The sequence below is a fragment of the Heteronotia binoei genome, chromosome 9 (genome assembly GCF_032191835.1).
Source record: "Heteronotia binoei isolate CCM8104 ecotype False Entrance Well chromosome 9, APGP_CSIRO_Hbin_v1, whole genome shotgun sequence".
Taxonomy (NCBI): Eukaryota; Metazoa; Chordata; class Lepidosauria; order Squamata; family Gekkonidae; genus Heteronotia; species Heteronotia binoei.
Genome location: NC_083231.1, coordinates 112168349 through 112186342, shown reverse-complemented (window position 1 = coordinate 112186342; position 17994 = coordinate 112168349). Strand labels below are relative to the sequence as shown.

Below are 17994 nucleotides of genomic sequence, written 5' to 3'. Positions count from 1 at the left end.
AGCTTGACATCTTGATCGCTTAGAAGCTTTCTGTTCTTAAAGTCAGAACGTACACAGGAATTCAGGTGCTAATGTTCCAGAGACCAGACCAAATAGCCAGCCATTCTCTCCCTAGCAAGATAAGCGACCACTGTCTCTACCTTGCTTATCAGAACAGAGTTGGCTTTCTTCCCAGTAGCCGTTTTACTATGGAGTCAATAAGGTTGTGAGCCGCCCTGAGCCTGCTTGTGCGGGGAGGGCGGGATATAAATAAAAAGTATTATTATTAAGGTCTACTGTTTCCATGTATAATCAATGGGCTTGTTGCCTCCTCAGCTGGGCTCTTCCCTCCTCGGGTCCTTTCCTTCCTGCCTGTTTTCACTTCCAGATTATGAATTTTTGCATTCTTAATTTCTGGATTTCAGCACTCAGCTGTCCTCAAATTGCCTGTCTTCGCCTTGTGCGACTGACTCTGCCATGTTTAGATATAGACAGGGTTTGGTGTAGTGGTTCCGGTCTTGGAAAAGGACGGAAAGGTCCCCTGTGCAAACACCAGTCGTTTCCGACACTGGGGTGACGTTGCTTTCACAACGTTTTCACGGCAGGCTTTTTACGGGGTGGTTTGCCATTCCCTTCCCCAGTCATCTCCACTTTCCCCCCCAGCAAGCTGGGGACTCATTTTACCGACCTCGGAAGGATGGAAGGCTGAGTCAACCTCAAGCCGGCTACCTGAAAACCCAGCTTCCGCCAGGGATCGAACTCAGGTCGTGAGCAGAGCTTAGGACTGCAATACTGTAGCTTTAACCCTCTGAGTCTTGGACTCAGGTCTAAAAGAGATAGGTTCATGTCCACATTCAGACGTGAAGTTCCTCGGGCAGCCTTAGCATTGGGTGCTTCCATGCAGCGACTGTTTGCAAGTGGATTTTGAAGAAGAAGAAGAAGAAGAGGAGGAGGAGGAGGAGGATGTAGAGGAGGAGGAGATTACCATAGAGTTTTCCCTCCCAAATTGCTAGAGCATCTGGGCAAACTACAGAGTTCCCCCCAGAAACGCCTAGAGCGGCCAGTGTGCGACATTGCTGGCACGATGACATCACTTGCGGGTGATGTCATCATGCTGCCGACGTCAGGGGAGGTTCCCCCTGTCAGCCCAGTGTGGGCCGGCAGGTTGGGAACCTCTCGGGCAGGAGAACCGCTGCCCGGACCGGGGACTTGGCAGCCCTAAAGCAGCCATTTTCTCCAGGGGAGCTGATCTCTGCCAGCTGGAGATCAGTTGTGAAAGTGGAAGTTCTCCAGGCCCCACCTGGAGGCTAGGGTTGCCAAGTCCAATTCAAGAAATATCTGGGGACTTTGGGGGTGGAGCCAGGAGACTTTGGGGGGTGGAGCCAAGAGACATTAGGGGTGGAGGCAAGATCAAGGCTGTGACAAGCATAATTGAGCTCCAAAGGGAGTTCTGGCCATCACATTTAAAGGGACGGCACACCTTTTCAATGCCTTCCTTCCATAGGAAATCATGAAGGATAGGGGCACCTTCTTTTGGGGCTCATAGAATTGGACCCCCTGTTCCAATCTTTTTGAAACTTGGGGGTATTTTGGGGAAAGACACTAGATGCTATACCGAAAATTTGGGGCCTCTACCCCAAAAAACAGCCCCCCCCCCCTGCAGAGCCCCAGATACCCGTGGATCAATTCTCCATGATTTTCTATGAGAATAAATCTCCATAGGGAATAACAAGAGTTCCCAGCAGACATTTCCCTCCCCTCCCCCCGCTTTCTGACGACCCTGAAGCGGGGTGAGGGCCTCCAAACTGGGGGATCCCCTGCCCCCACCTGGGGATTGGCAACCCTACTGGAGGCTGTCAGCACAACCCACAACAGACCTTCCATGAGGTAGATGAGGCTGAGAGAGCTCTCAGAGAATTGCTCTTCAGAGCACAGTTCTGTGAGAACTGGGGCTGACCCAAGGTCACCCAGTGGGCCTCATGTGTCTCAAAGAGGCTCACAATCTCATTTCCTTCCTCTCCCCACAGCAGACGCCCTGTGAGGTGGGTGGATTTGAGAGAGCTCTACGAGAACTGCGACTGGCCCAAGGTCACCCTCATGGGTCTTTTCCTGCACAAATTATCGACGTTTTATGAATCATGCAATTATGATATTTGTTTTAACTGTAACATTAAAAAAAAAAAAGCAGAGAGAAATGCCCGCCTCCTGGGAAAGGAACCCAAGTGCTTCTTTTCACTCCAGCTACTTCCTCCCATTTTTTTCCCTTTTAAAAAGGAAAACTAACCCGAATGCAGTGGGTTTTTTTAAGTCGAAAGTCTCACAACTGAGATCTTTAGACAAAACCCCTCCCCCCCTCCCCCCCCTCCCCGGTTCCAGGATCCGGTCTGATGTTAGGGGCCTAGCAACCGTAGGCACAAACTCTCTCCCGCCCTCTTCCTGAATGGCAAGGAAACGGTCCACTCACATGCCAGGAGCCGAGAGGTTGCCAGCCTAATAATGCTTCTTGGCCCTGCGGCAGGGGGAAAAAATGAGGGTGTGATCCGTCACAGACTTATCTGAACCGAAATGCCCCCGTGATTATTCTTTGCTCCTGTTTGAAGGATGTGCTCTTTGCCATTAATTGAAATGGCATCGCGTCGATTTTGGAAACGTATTTTAAAGGGGGCGGGGAGCAGAATGGTAGAAACAGAGCTCTCTGTTTGGAAGTGAATCATTGCAATTGTGGGCTCCCCAGCCTAAAAGAAGGGAAGGGGAAGGTAAAAACATGGACTTAGTGTTGGAAGCAGGGGTTTTGTTTTGAGCCGGAAGGCACAAGAATGTAGTTCCGGCTGGCTCGGTGTCAGGGGTGTGTCGCCTAATATGCAAATAAGTTCCTGCTGGGCTTTTTCTACAAAAAAAGTACTATGTGAAACCTTGGTGATGTCAAGGAGTGAGGCCTAATATGCAAATGAGTTCCTGTTGGGCTTTTCCCACAAAAAGCCCTATGTCAGGAGTCGCCAACTGCAGCTCTCCAGATGTTTTTTGCCTAAAACTCCTATCAGCCCCAGCCATTGGCCATGCTGGCTGGGGCTGATGGGCGTTGTAGCAAAAAACATCTGGAGAGCTACCGTTGGCCTCCCCTGCCCTATGTTAAACCATGCTGATGTCAGGGGGTGTGGCCTAACATGCAAATGAGTTCCTGCTGGGCTTTTCCTACAAAAAAGCCCTGTGTGGAACAATGGTGATGTCGGGGTGTGCAGCCTAATATGCACATGAGTTCCTGTTGGGCTTTTTCTATGAAAAAAGCCCTGTGCGAAACAATGGTGCTGTTGGGGGTGTGGCCTAATATGCACATGAGTTCCTGCTAGGCTTTTTCTACAAAAAAAGCTTTGTGCAAAACCATAGTGGTGCCAGGGGGTGCGGCTAGGGTTGCCAATCCCCAGGTGGGGGCAGGGGATTCCCCGGTTTGGAGACCCTCCCCCCGCTTCAGGGTCATCAGAAAGCGGGGGGAGGGGAAGGAAATGTCTGCTGGGAACTCTGCTATTCCCTATGGAGATTTAGTCCCTTAGAAAATCATGGAGAATTGATCTGCGAGTATCTGGGGCTCTGGGGGGGGCTGTTTTTTTGGGGTAGAAGTACCAAATTTTCAGTATAGCGTCTAGTGCCTCTCCCCAAAATACCCACCAAGTTTCAAAACGATTGGACCAGGGGGTCCAATTCTATGAGCCCCAAAAGAAGGTGCCCCTATCCTTCATTATTTCCTATGGAAGGAAGGCATTGAAAAGGTGTGCCGTCCCTTTAAATGTGATGGCCAGAACTCCCTTTGCTTGTCATAGCCTTGATCTTGGCTCCACCCCTAATGTCTCCTGGCTCCACCCCCAAAGTCTCCTGGCTCCACCCCCAAAGTCCCCAGATATTTCTTGAATTGAGAGAGTCAGTCAGGGGCTAGAGAGGACACATAGAAAAGAACACGCAGGAAGGTGGAGATGTGGGTGGCCTGGAAGAAAGGCATGAAGGCAGATCCTTAAGGAGGGGCAGTGGCTCAGTGGTAGAGCAACTGTTTGGCATGTAGAAGGTCCCAGGTTCAGTCTTTGGCCTCTCCAGTTAAAAGGACCAGGCAGTGGTGATGCAAAAGGCTTCTCTGTCTGAGACCTCAAGAGAGCCACTACCAGTCTGTGTAGATAGGGCTGACCCTGGTGCACCAATGGAGAGCCAGTTTGGCGAAGTGCTTAAGTGTGTGGACACTTATCTGGGAGAACCAGGTTTGATTCCCCATTCCTCTACTTAACAGAAGCTGGAATGGCCTTGGGTCAGCCATAGCTATGGCAGGAGTTGTCCTTGAAAGGGCAGCTGCTGGGAGAGTCCTCTCAGCCCCACCCACCTCACAGGGTGTCTGTTGCGGGGGGAGAAGATAGAGGAGATTGTAAGCCGCTCTGATAGGGTTGCCAAGTCCAATTTAAGAAATATCTGGGGACTTTGGGGGTGGAGCCAGGAGACATTAGGGGTGGAGCCAAGATCAAGGCTGTGACAAGCATCATTGAACTCCAAAGGGAGTTCTGGCCATCACATTTAAAGGGACGGCACACCTTTTCAATGCCTTCCTTCCATAGGAAATAATGAAGGATAGGGGCACCTTCTTTTGAGGCTCATAGAATTGGTCCCCCTGGTCCAATCATTTTGAAACTTTGGGGATATTTTGGGGAGACGCACTAGATGCTGTACTAAAAATTTGGTGCCTCTACCCCAAAAAAACAGCCCCCCTCCAGAGCCCCAGATACCCGCGGATCAATTCTCCATGATTTTCTATGGGAATAAATCTCCATATGGAATAACAAAGCTTCTAGCAGGCATTTCCCTCCCCTCCCCCCCTGCTTTCCGACGACCCTGAAGCGGGGGGAGGGCTCCAAACCGGAGGATCCCCTGCCCCCAGCTGGGGATTGGCAACCCTACGCTCTGAGTCTCTGATTCAGAGAGAAGGGCGGGGTATAAATCTGCAGTCTTCTTCTCCTCCTTCTTCTTCTATGGAGTGATTCTGTGTAAGATGGCTTCATGTATCACAGGAGATGGAGGGCCTGAGCATGTCTGTCTGGGACCCCCTCCAAAACCTGGAACTGGTATTGCCCAACAAAGCAAAAGAAGCATCCTAATTCATGTCACTGCACAGATATAGTAGCGTACTTCACTTCGCAACATCAGTTACTGCCAGTGTTCCCTCTAAGCTGAGTTAGTGTGAGCTAGCTCACAGTTTTTTCCAGCCTTCAACTCACACATTTTTTGTCTTCGCTCTGGCAAAAACGGCCCCAGAACAAATGAATCGATGCACCCGCTCACAACTTGAATGCCAGTAGCTCCCAAAGTAGAACTTTTGCTCACAAGGCTCCGCAGCTTAGAGGGAGTATTGGTTACTGCCGTCGCTTTGGAATAAAATAGATAATGAGCACATTCAACTGTAGGCTGCTGGAAAAAATCCCATGGGAATTCATTGTTAACAATGAGTCTGTAAGATGGACTTGTCATCTTTTTTTAATGGCTTTCCTCTTTTCTTCCCTCACCAGGCTGGAATGATTCGGACCGACGACGATGAGTATTTCATTGAGCCGCTGGAGAAAGGGAAGCAGATGGAAGAAGAAAGCGGGAGGGTTCATGTTGTCTTTCGGAGGTCAGCGATTGCTCAGAATCCAACTGATGTACTCCCCGACTTCCACAGTGAAGGTAGCGCTCACATCTTGGAATTGATGGCGAGAGGTTCTGTTGTTTGCTTGTTAGCTAAGATTGGTTGGCACTTCTAGTTTTTGACGTGAGAATTCTATTTGGGGTACTGGTCCCCCCTATGATCCTTTCTTTGGGATGCTTGAACAGACGGTTTGGTCTGTGTCCCAATATGGTGCATGAGTTGTGTGATTAAATTAGTCTTCGGGGATTGGCTGCGCCCTGCAGCGTAAACGGATCGTTTGAGCCGGATTCACACCGGATTGAGTCCTGTAACCAGAGATGATGCTGCAAAGTTAATTTTGGTGTGCCAATGTCATGGGTGGTATTGCATATTACTCAAAGATGATGAAAGAAGTGGAAAGTCACATTAAAAAGATGGTTATTTGGAGAGCGGCAGTTTAGTCTGAATTCTCCCTGGAAGCTAAAATGGCTAAACCAGAGGGGTCAAACGTGTGGCCCCTGAGCCGGATCGGGGCCATAAGCAAGTCTACTTCCTTCTCCCTCCCTCTCGCTTCTTTCTGTGTCACAGTTGCTTTGCCAGGATTTCTCAATCGCACAGGAGCTACAGAGCAATGCCTCTATTTTCTCCATTGGCTGAGGCTCCTCTTTTGGAGAGGAAGGTGGAGGGGGGGGGAGCGAGAGCTTGATTTGACACTGACCACAATACTGCAAGAGTGCTAATACTTTAAGCATGTTTTTTGTTACCGTTTTTAATCTGTGTTTGTGTCCTTTATAAAGTTTATATCTCTGCTACCTGGCATTCCGTTTTATGGTACACATGACCCGACCCAACAAGGTCTCATTTATGTCAGATCCGGCCCACATAACAAATGAATGTGACACTCCCGGGCTAAACTGAGGCTGTCATACTTCGGTCACATTATGAGTAGACAAGAGTCACTGGAAAAGACCAGGGGTGGCGTTCTAGCAGGAGCTCCTTTGCATATTAGGCCACACACCCCTGATGTAGCCAATCCTCCTGGAGCTTACAGCAGGCCCTATGCGAAGAGCCCTGTAAGGAATTCTAGCAGGAGCTCCTTTGCATATTAGGCCACACCTCCCTGATGTAGCCAATCCTCCAAGAACTTACAGTAGGCCCCGGAATAAAAGCCCTGTAAGCTCTTGGAGGATTGGCTGCATCGGGAGTGTGTGGCCTAATATGCAAAGGAGCTCCTGCTAGAATTCCAGCCCCGGAAAAGACAATCATGCTAGGAAAAGTGGAAGGCCCAATATGAATTGGATTGACTCTGCAAGACTGTTAACGACAGGACATTTTGAAGGCCATTAATTCATAGGTTCAACATCAGTTAGAAGCGACTTGATGGCACGTAACACACATGGGATATCGTAGTCCTATGCTTGGAAGCATCTCAGAGAATTGCATTTCAAAAGCTATTGTTAGAAAGGAACTCTAGAGAAGCAGATGTTTTGGCCTGAAGGTCACAGCCAGGTCTCTGCCCACCTTGAAGGTCTTGGAGTCTTCAGAAGTGGACAGAGATCCAGATGGGGTCATTAGACCCATTGTGTAGGGGTTTGGTGTAGTGGTTTGGTGCGCAGAGTCTTATCTGGGAGAACCGGGTTTGATTCCCCACTCCTCCACTTGCAGCTCCTGGAATGGCCTTGAGTCAGCCATAGCTCTTGCAGAGGTTGTCCTTGAAAGGGCAGCTTCTGGGAGAGCCCTCTCAGTCCCACCTTCCTCACAGGGAGTCTGTTGTGGGGGAGGAAGGTAAAGGAGATTGTAAGCTGCTCTGAGACTCCAAGGGATGGGTAGGGTATAAATCCAACCTCTTCCTCCCCTCCTCGCCCTCCCCCTTCCTTGTCCCCCTCCTCGTCCTCCTCCTCCTTCTTCTGGCTCTCAGTGGCCCTCAAACTATTTTGCAATTCCTTGGGGCCTTCTAGCCAGTGGGACAGCCCAGTGAAGTAATGCTCCGGTCAAATTGCTAAGCAGCTGAACGGCCAGATGAAGAATTACTGTGGGCCAGGGGTTCCCGTATGTTGTAATTCCTTCACATCTATAATGGAGGCATCAGGGGAAGCTGGCGTGGGGCCACCGCATACCCACAGAGCATCTACTTGGTATGCAGCAAGTTCCAGGTTGAATCTCCAGCATCTCCAGTTGAAAAGATCAGGTAGGGAGTGGTGTGAAGGACCTCAGCCTGTGACCTTGGAAATCTGCTGCCAGTCTGAGTAAACCACACTGAGTTTGATGGACCACAGGTCTGATTCAGTATAAGGCAGCTTCAGGTGTTCATGGGTGAACAGTAGCTTCGTAGTCCATGGTCAGCATTCCAGTTAGAGTTTGCCAAGTCCAATTCAAGAAATATCTGGGGACTTTGAAGGTGGAGTCAGGAGACTTTGGGGGGTGGAGCTAAAAGCAAGGTTGTGACAATCATGACTGAACTCCAAAGGGAGTTCTGGCCATCACATTTAAAGGGACCACACACCTTTCAAAGGCCTTCCCTCCATTTGGAATAATAAAGGATAAGGGCACCTGTGGGAGCTCATAGAATTGGACTCCCTGGTCCAATTCTTTCGATAATTGCAGGGTATTTTGGGGAGAGGCGCTGGATGCTATGCTGAAAGCTTGGTGCCTCTACCTCAAAAAACAGCCCCTCTGGAACCCCAGATACCCACAGATCAATTCTTCATTATACCCTATGGGAATCAACTTCCATAGGAAATAATGGAGTGCCCAGCAGACATTTTCCTCCCCCCACTCTACATTCTGATGACCCTGAAGTGGGGGGGAGGATCTCCATACCAAGGGATCCCCTGCCCCCACCTGGGGATTGGTAACCCTAATTCCAATAGTATTCCATGTCTTCGAATGTTGGTGACAGGCCTCAGATTCAGTGAGAGCTCACAGGAGCACAGCTCCTGAAACTTTCTGAGCGTTCCTCCTCCTCCTCCTGAGAGTTCCACCGCCTTGTCCACTGAATAGTATGTGCAGCTGCATAGCAATCCCTGGATGAGCTCCACCACTTATTTTTCTACAAAAAAAACCCTGGTTGGTGATGAAAGAGCACAAGAGACCCACAAGTCCATTTGCATGCTCCAACGCTTTCCTGCGCACGAAGAATACAACATTTTGCAAGAAACTCCGCTGGCCTACTTTCTGCTTGGGAGCTGATACGGCATTCTATATTCGATTTCCGTTTCTAAGTCACGGGGGGGGGGGGGGCACGATCGAGTTGGTGGAGTGTGTAGATTGCTGACTTGTACAAACTTGTCGTTGTCTCAGGGTAATTGGTTTGGCCTGGATATATCGGGACGTAAGCAGAATGTGGCCGGCCGGTCTTAAAATAATCACTGCTGATTCTCATCTGCAAAGTTTCCTTTCCTCCCTTTTTTCGAAACGATTCCCCCCCCCACACCCACCCAGGAATATTCGCGAAGCCAAGGGGTTCGTGGAGAAGCAGGTCATTATCTAGGGTTGCCAAGTCCAATTCAAGAAATATCTGGGGACTTTAGGGGTGCAGCCAGGAGACCTTGGGGGTGCAGCTGGGAACAAGGTTGTGACAAGCATCACTGAACTCCAAGGGGAGTTCGGGCCATCACATTTGAAGGGACCGCTGCACACCTTTTAAATGCCTTCCCTCCATTGAAATCACGAAGGATAGGGGCACCTTCTTTTGGGGCTCATAGAATTGGACCCCCTAGTCCAACCTTTTTGATACTCGGAGGGTGTTTTGAGGGGAAGCATCAGATGCTATGCTGCAAATTTGGTGCCTCTACCTCAAAAAAACAGCCCCCCCCCCCGAGCCCCAGATATCCGTGGATAAATTTTCCATTACACCCTATACCAGGGGTGGCCAACGGTAGCTCTCCAGATGTTTTATGCCTACAGCTGCCATCAGCCCCAGCCATTGGCCATGCTGGCTGGGGCTGATGGGAGTTGTAGGCAAAAAACATCCGGAGAGCTACCGTTGGCCACCCCTGCCCTATAGGAGTCAATCTCCTTCGTGCCCAGCAGACATTCCCCCCCACACACACTTTTTGATGACCCTGAAGTGGGGGAAGGGCCTCCAAACCTGGGGATCTGCTGCCTCCGCCTGGGAATTGGGCAAACCAGAAACTGCAGTGTACTGATTAGCAAACGCTCGAAATAAACCCCTGCATTTTTACGTTGCAAATAAAACGCTTCAGCTGTTTCTTTCATAAGGGTGCAATTGTATTATTATCATCGCCAACCAAAATTCATTCAATGTCCATAGAGAAATCAAAAAGTTATTCCACACCGCTCTTGTAAGGTAGTGCTTTCAAAATCAGAATGTTATTTCACGTCACTCTTGTAAGGTAGGACTTTACAGTCCACTGTCTCAGTTCTCCTTTGCTTGGCACGCAGACAGTGCCATGCTTGTATAGGATTCCTCCTATGGGTAGCAGACCGAAGTCTGACTGGTGCGTAGGGTTGCCAAGTCCAACCCCAGAAATATCTGGGGACTTTGGGGGTAGAGCCAGGAGACTTTGGGGGTGGAGCCAGGAGACACTGGGGTGGAGCTAGGGGGGAGGGGGGGAAATGGCGCCGGAGAGCGTGGCCAGCCGCCCCATCTCGGAGCGGGCGACGCCGCTGTGCCGCTGCCGCCTCTTCTCCGCTCGCCGTGGCTTGCCACGGCGAGTGGAGAAGAGGTGGCAGCGGCGCGGCGGCCTCGCCTGCTCTGCTCCGCCTCTGGGGTGGAATCGGAGGGGGGGGGGTGGAGGCGGGCCGGGGGCATGGCGAGCCTCGAGTCTGGGTCCTAGAAGGGCCCGGATTCGCGGCTCGCCATGCTCCTGGCCTGCCTCCGCCCTCCCCTGGTTTTGCCTGCACTGCTGCCGCCTCTTGGCTGCTCCTGGAGGAGCAGGCATCTCGGAGGAGCAGCTGCGGTGGGCGGGGAGGTGGCGGCGGCGCAGCGGCCTCGCCCGCTCCGGGATGGGGCGGCTCGCCATGCTCCCCGGCGCCGTTTCCGCCCTCCCCCCGCTTCCGTTTTTTTGGGGGAGCGGGGGAAGAGGGTGGAAATCCTGGGGTCCCCCGCCAGGGCGGGAGGGTTGGGAAGCCTACTGGTGCGGCGGCTACGCAGGTCCTAGGTTCAGTTCTGTGTTCCGTTCCCCTTCCACTGGCTGCTTTTTTTTTTAGCTCTGGAACCCATGCTAAAGGCAATTGCTCGCACGTTACAATACGATGCTACTTTGCTTACCTTCCTCCCCCACAACAGATACCTCGTGAGGTAGGTGGGGCTGAGAGAGCTCTCTCAGAAGCTGCCTTTTGAAGGACAACTCTGCGAGAGCTATGGCTGACCCAAGGCCACTCCAGCAGCTGTGAGTGGAGGAGCGGGGAATCAAACCTGGTTCTCCCACATAAGAGTCCGCACACTTAACCACTACACCAGACTGGCTCTCTTTGCACCAAACTCTGATGTAATGCTTATAAACCTGCCAGTTTTGGATTTTATCCACTGGAACAGTGCATGGAAGGTTTTCGCAGAGCAGATCATTTCCCCCTTTCCCAAGCAACCTATTGTTTGCCCCCAAACAATAGGGTTGCCAACCTCCAGGAGGGGTCTAGCGATCTCCTGGAATTACAACTGACCTTTAGATGACAGAGATCGAAAACCAGCTACAAACCATAGAGTTTTGCTCAAAAGCTAGAGTGTCTCCCCAATGGTGGCAATGTGACGATATCACTTCCAGGTGACATCATCATTCTGCACACACAGAAAATCCTGTAGATGGAGGAGCCTCAGCCAATGGTGAAAATAGAGGCTTTGCTCTGTAACTCCTGTGCAATTGAGCAAGTCTGGCAAAGCAAGCTGTGATGCAGAAGGAAGCAAGGGAGAGAAGGAAGCTGACTGCAGCCAGTTGCTCGGGGGCCTGATAGGAGCCCTCCGGGGGCCTGATTTGGCCGCCGGGCTGTATGCTTAACACCCCTGCTAGAGGACCATGGATTCCCCCACCCCACTGGCTGCCAGGTTGAACGCAGCATCCCTAGCTAGGAGGCAGGGAAGAGCTGTGATACCCTCATAATTAGAGATTCGCTGTCTGTTTTGAAAGATAATCTGGATTTTTCGTTGGCTAAGAAAAAAAAAAACCCTGCAAGTTTTGACCTGGCAGAGGCACCCCAAGGAAGGAATGCTGCCTGAAGAGAAACTGCGTCCCTGACATGTCTGTCTGGCGCAGCACGTAAGGGAACAAGAGTCCTCGAGGGAAATTTCCTTCCCCACGGGCCGGGAGCCAGAACGAAAGTAACTGGGCAGCCCTGTTTTACAAATAAATAGGGACTGGCTCCAAATAAACAGGGGCCCGTGAGTCATTTGCAGAGAGCTTGGCAGTGCCAGGCCAAATTTATATCTGAAACGAGATGTGGAGAGTGCGCCTCTCCAATGTGTGCATGTGCACGCATATATAAATACACACTTGCGTATACGCACTGCTGGATGGGGGAAATTTCAGTGTCTGAAGAAATGGGGGGGAAAAAGAAGAAGAAGCAAAATTAGGAGCCAAGTGAGGGAGCCGAACAAGGCAGTTTGTGAGTGAAATGGGAGCAGAGGTTCTCGCCAGGGGTCACGCTGGGTTGCTGTGTTCTTGGAAGTGGCCTCAGGTATTTTGCCTAGAAAGTTTCGGAGAAAGAGAGGAGCCAACGGCTTCTAAGTCAAGGCAGGGTGTCCTTTCGAGCGCGCTTCGCTTTCGCTTGACCTTGCAAATAAAACCATGTAAAGTTTCTAGACCACTTTTTTTTTTGTACTACTCTGTTATGAGGGTTGCCAGCCTCCAGGTGGGACCTGGAGATCTCCTGCTTTTGCAACCAAACTCCAGCCGGCGGAGATCAGCTCCCCTGGAGAAAATGGTAGGTATCAGCAGGTTCTGGTGTCAGTGAATAATTAAAGCCAAAAATCACTGGAATAGCAACAACACTTTTACACTATGAGTGTATATGCAACCTACATTTATCAAACGTAGGAGAGCCAGTTTGGTGTAGTGGTTAAGTGGGTGGACTCTTATCTGGGAGAACCGGGTTTGATTCCCTGCTCCTCCACTTGCAGCTGCTGGAATGGTCTTGGGTCAGCCATAGCTCTGGCAGAGGTTGTCCTTGAAAGGGCAGCTGCTGTGAGAGCCCTCTCAGCCCACCCACCTCACAGGGTGTCTGTTGTGGGGAAGGAAGATAAAGGAGATTGTAAGCCACTCTGAGTCTCTGAGATTTGGAGTGGAGGGCGGGATATAAATCCAATATCTTATTCATCTTCTTCTTCTTCAAAATACATGTGTAGCAATAATCATCATTAGTAATTTATTAACCACTCATAGTACTTAATTCAACAAATTGCATGATTAATACATGATTAAACCAACGCAGCTGGAAAAAGAGTTCCATTCAGTCCCCCACACTGTCTGCTGTATAAAGATTTTTAAAAATACTGTTCCTTAGAGGCAGATGCCTTCCTTCTGTTCCAACTTGTGCTCAAGCTTATATTCAGCAACTTGAGTGGAGTTCAAATTTCCGGTTTGTCTCCAAGAAAGTAAAGGACCGCTAGCCCGGGGTCCTTCACGGTTTCAGTCCTTCGTCAGCCTCCTTTTTTTGTCAGTATTTTCCAACTTTTGGATTATTGCTACGCATGTATTTGGAGAAATGTAGGTTGCATGTACACTCGTTGTGTAAAAGTGTTATTGCTATTTCGGTGATTTTTGGCTTTAATTATCCCCTGGAGAAAACGGCTGCTTTGAATGGGGGACTCTGTGGCATTGGACCATGCTGAGGCCCCCTCCCCTCCCTAGACTCTGGCCTCTCCTGGATCCAACCCCAAAGTCTCCAGGTATTTTCCAACGGAGACCCGGCAACCCTATCTGCTACCCACACAAACTAAGGAATGAGGACTGTAAGTCCCCTGTGCAAGCACCAGTCGTTTCCGACTCTGGGGTGACTAGGGTTGCCAATCCCCAGGTGGGGGCAGGGGATCCCCCGGTTTGGAGGCCCTCCCCCCGCTTCAGGGTCGTCAGAAAGTGGGGGGAGGGGAGGGAAATGTCTGCTGGGAACTCTGTTATTCCCTCGGGAGATTTATTCCCATAGAAAATCATGGAGATTTGATCCGTGGGTATCTGGGGCTCTGGGGGGAGGCTGTTTTTTGAGGTAGAGGCACCAAATTTTCAGTACAGCATCTATTGCCTCTCCCAAAATATTCCCCAAGTTTCAAAACGATTGGACCAGGGGGTCCAATTCTATGAGCTTCAAAAGAAGGTGCCCCTATCCTTCATTATTTCCTATGGAAGGAAGGCATTGAAAAGGTGTGCCGTCTCTTTAAATGTGATGGCCAGAACTCCCTTTGGAGTTCAATGATGCTTGTCACAGCCTTGATCTTGGTTCCACCCCTAATGTCTCCTGGCTCCACCCCCAAAGTCTCCTGGCTCCACCCCCAAAGTCCCCAGATATTTCTTAAATTGGACTTGGCAACCCTAGGGGTGACGTTGCTTTCACAACGTTTTCACGGCAGACTTTTTTACGGGGCGGTTTGTCCTTGCCTGCCTCGGTCATCTCCACTTCCCCCCACCCCCTAGCAAGCTGGGTACTCCTTTGACCGACCTCGGAAGGATGGAAGGCTGAGTCAACCATGGGCCGGCTACCTGGATCAACTTCCGCCGGAATCAAACTCAGGTCATGAGCAGAGAGTTCAGACTACAGTACTGCAGTACTGCTGCTTTACCACTCTGTGCCACGGGGCCGCCTCAGGGAGAAGGGCCGGGTATAAATCTAATTTAAGTGAGAAACTATTATTTATTATTATTAGGCTTCTAGCCCACCCTTCACAAGCAGGCTTAAGGCAGGTTACAACAAAACATAGATACACAATCCAGCTTATAAAACCTCACAATCAAACATTAAACAACAGTAGGGAAAGGAAAGGTCCCCTGTGCAAGCATCAGTCGTTTCCGACTCTGGGGTGACGTTGCTTTCACAACGTTTTCACGGCAGACTTTTTAATGGGGTGGTTTGCCATTGCCTTCCCCAGTCCTCTACGCTTTCCCCCCAGCAAGCTGGGGACTCCTTTGACCGACCTCGGAAGGATGGAAGGCTGAGTCAACCTGGAGCCGGCTACCTGAACCAGCTTCCGCTGGGATCGAACTCAAGACGCGAGCAGAGGGCTCCGACTGCAGTACTGCAGCTTTACCACTCTGCACCACAGGGCTCTGTACCGTGTCCCTTACCCAGAATCCTCTGCCTGCTTCCCTTTCTGATTTGCCTTAGGCAAAAAGCTGAGCAGGTATTTGGAAACTTGCTTCATTTAAGCATTGCTGGGGGCGGGAAATTACTTTGACTTAGACACACTTTAATTGCAGCATAGCAGAGTGTATAGCAGGGGCAGCCAAACTGCGGATCGGGAGCCACATGTGGCTTTTTCATGTATCTTGCGTGGCTCTCAAACCCCCCCACCCCCCACTGCCCCGTCAGCCAGTTTGGAGAAGGCATTTCTCTCTTGAAATCACTTCTCCAAGCCAAGCCAGCCAGGCAGCTTAGAGAAAGCATTTAAAGTTAAAATTGCTTTCTTTCCACCTCGCCCTTCCTCCCCCCATCTATTTGCCTGCCCACCTTCCTGTCTTATGGCTCTCAAACATCTGACGTTCGCGTCTTGCAGCTCTCAAACATCTGACATTTATTCTAGGTGGCTCTTACGTCAAGCAAGTTTGGCCACCCTTGGGGTATAGATTGCTTCATCTGTATAAAAGGGCCGAGAGGGTTTTGGAAGGTAAATGCAGCCTCGAATAAAAAGTCTTAACGGTCCGTATTGCACAGCCCTAAAACAATCGTGATGTCTTTGCAGTTCTAACCTGGATTGCAGAATCCAGGTCACGTTTTCCTGACTGCTTTAGTTTAGGGCAATCGATGAGCATTATCAGGTTGGCTTTAGCAGACAGCATGTGCCTCAGGGGCTTTTGTTTCTTTTTCTTGTTTGTTTTGAAGGGCAGTTAGAATTGCAGTATACCTTATCTAACAACTTCCTTGCAACTGGATTTACGTGTCCAAGGGAGATTTGCTCTCTCCCTGGGCCATATATGCGTGCTTTTCTTGGCTGTGTGCATCACCATTAGGGTTGGTAAAGTCATGAAGATTTTGGGAGAGGAACCTGGGTGTCGGGAGAACTGGTATAGTAGTCCCAATTTGCAGAGGGTGTTAAAGGCTCAGAACACAGCAGGGCACCTTTGTTCAGCGTATGCATAGGGCTCCCAAGCCCCCCTCCCAGTCCAGGCAAGGGTTCTCCCGCCTGGGAGGTTCCCAACTCACTGGCCCACACTGGGCTGGCAGGGGAACCTCCCTCGATGTCGCCGGTGCGATGATGTCACCCGCAAGTGATGTCATCACGCTAGCGACGTTGTGCGCCGGCCACGCTAGGCGTTTCCAGGAAAACTCTATGGCAGGGGTTGCCAACGGTAGCTCTCCAGATGTTTTTTTGTCTACAACTCCCATCAGTCCCAGCCAGCATGGCCGATGGCTGGAGCTGATGGGAGTTGTAGGCAAAAAACATTTGGAGAGCTACCGTTGGCCACCCCTGCTCTGTGGTTTTCCTGGAAGCTCTAGCAGTTAGGGAGAGGGAAACTCTATGATGCAATAGCCGCCACCACAGGCTGGGGGGGCGGGACTTGGGAACCCTGCGTATGCATGCAAAACTACCAAGTTCCACAGAGCCACTTCCCCGTTTAAAAGAAAATAAGAACTACTTCACATTTAGGAAAGCCATACTGGACAGTGCACCTCAGAGACAGTGACCAGATTCTATTCTCGCTGGGGGTTTTTTTGGTAGAAATAGCCCAGCAGGACCTCATTTGCATATTAGGCCACACCCCTGATTGTCTCACTCAGGGCTTTTCTGTAGAAAATGCCAGGCAGGAACTCATTGGCATATTAGGCCACTCCCCCTGACACAAAGCCAGCTGGAGAACTCTTATCTGGGAGAACCGGGTTTGATCCCCTACTCCTCCACTTGAACCTGCTGGAATGGCCTTGGGTCAACCATAGCTCTCTTATCTGGGACAACCGGGTATGATTCCCCACTCCTCCACTTACACCTGCTGGAATGGCTTTGGGTTAGCCATAGCTATCGCAGGAGTTGGCCTTGAAAAGGCAGCTGCTATGAGAGCCCTCTCAGCCCTACCCACCTCACAAGGTGTCTGGAATGGCCTTGAGTCAGCCATAGCTCTCGTAGGAGTTGTCCTTGAAAGGGCAGCTTCTGGGAGAGCTCTCTCAGCCCCACCCACCTCACAGGGTGTTGCGGGTGGGGGGAGGTAAAGGAGATTGTGAGCCGCTCTGAGACTGAGATTCAGAGTATAGGGTGGAATATAAATCCAATATCATCTTCTTCTTCTTCACCTCCAAGAAGCAAGTGACCAGAGAGTTGCAGACAGCTAGACAGGCAGACGCTAAGCATCTTTCGGTTTACTCTTCTGCCCTGAACCCTTTGATATGCAGACTGCTACTCTTATGGAAAACAGCTTCTTTTTGTCTCCTTCCTTCTCTTCCTGCACATACACAAAGAGGGAGGGTTTAGATAAAAATATGGAACACAGGTCCATCAGTGGCTATTAGCCACAGTGTGTGTGTATATATAAAATTTTTTGCCACTGTGTGACACAGAGTGTTGGACTGGATGGGCCGTTGGCCTGATCCAACATGGCTTCTCTTATGTTCTTATGTGACACAGAGTGTTGGGCTGGATGGGCCATTGGCCTGATCCAACATGGCTTCTCTTATGTTCTTATGTGACACAGAGTGTTGGACTGGAGGGGCATTTGGCCTGATCCAACATGGCTTCTCTTATGTTCTTATGTGACACAGAGTGTTGGACTGGATGGGTCACTGGCCTGATCCAACATGGCTTCTCTTATGTTCTTATGTGACACAGAGTGTTGGACTGGAGGGGCCATTGGCCTGATCCAACATGGCTTCTCTTATGTTCTTATGTGACACAGAGTGTTGGACTGGATGGGCCACTGGCCTGATCCAACATGGCTTCTCTTATGTTCTTATGGAACTGCATTCCTGCTAAAAAAAAAAAAAAGACCCTTCTCGCGAGGTAGTGATGGACACAGAGGCAGAGAGGCATCCTGCATCCATGGTGCCCAGGCCTTGAATTCAGCAGGAGCTCACAGGAGCACAGCTCCTGAACCTTCCTGATGCCCCTCCGCCCCTCCTCTTCCTCCTCCCCACCTACCTTGATGATGATATTGGATTTATAGCCCACCTTACACTCTGAATCTCAGTGTCTCAGAGCAGCTCACAATCTCCTTTACCTCCCCTCCCCCACAACAGACACCCTGTGAGGTAGGTAGCGCTGAGAGAGCTCTTTACAGCAGCCGCCCTTTCAA

General features: G+C 50.4%; 1 protein-coding gene across 1 annotated transcript in view; it reads left to right on the top strand.

Annotated features, from left to right (window-relative positions):
* ADAMTS3 (ADAM metallopeptidase with thrombospondin type 1 motif 3) overlaps positions 1 to 17994 on the top strand; it is a 205460-nt gene that overhangs the window by 46990 nt on the left and 140476 nt on the right. Inside the window, exon 3 of the mRNA XM_060247412.1 lies at positions 5514 to 5670. Within this exon, the coding sequence (XP_060103395.1) occupies positions 5514 to 5670 (157 nt within the window). The remainder of the gene's footprint in view (positions 1 to 5513; positions 5671 to 17994) is intronic.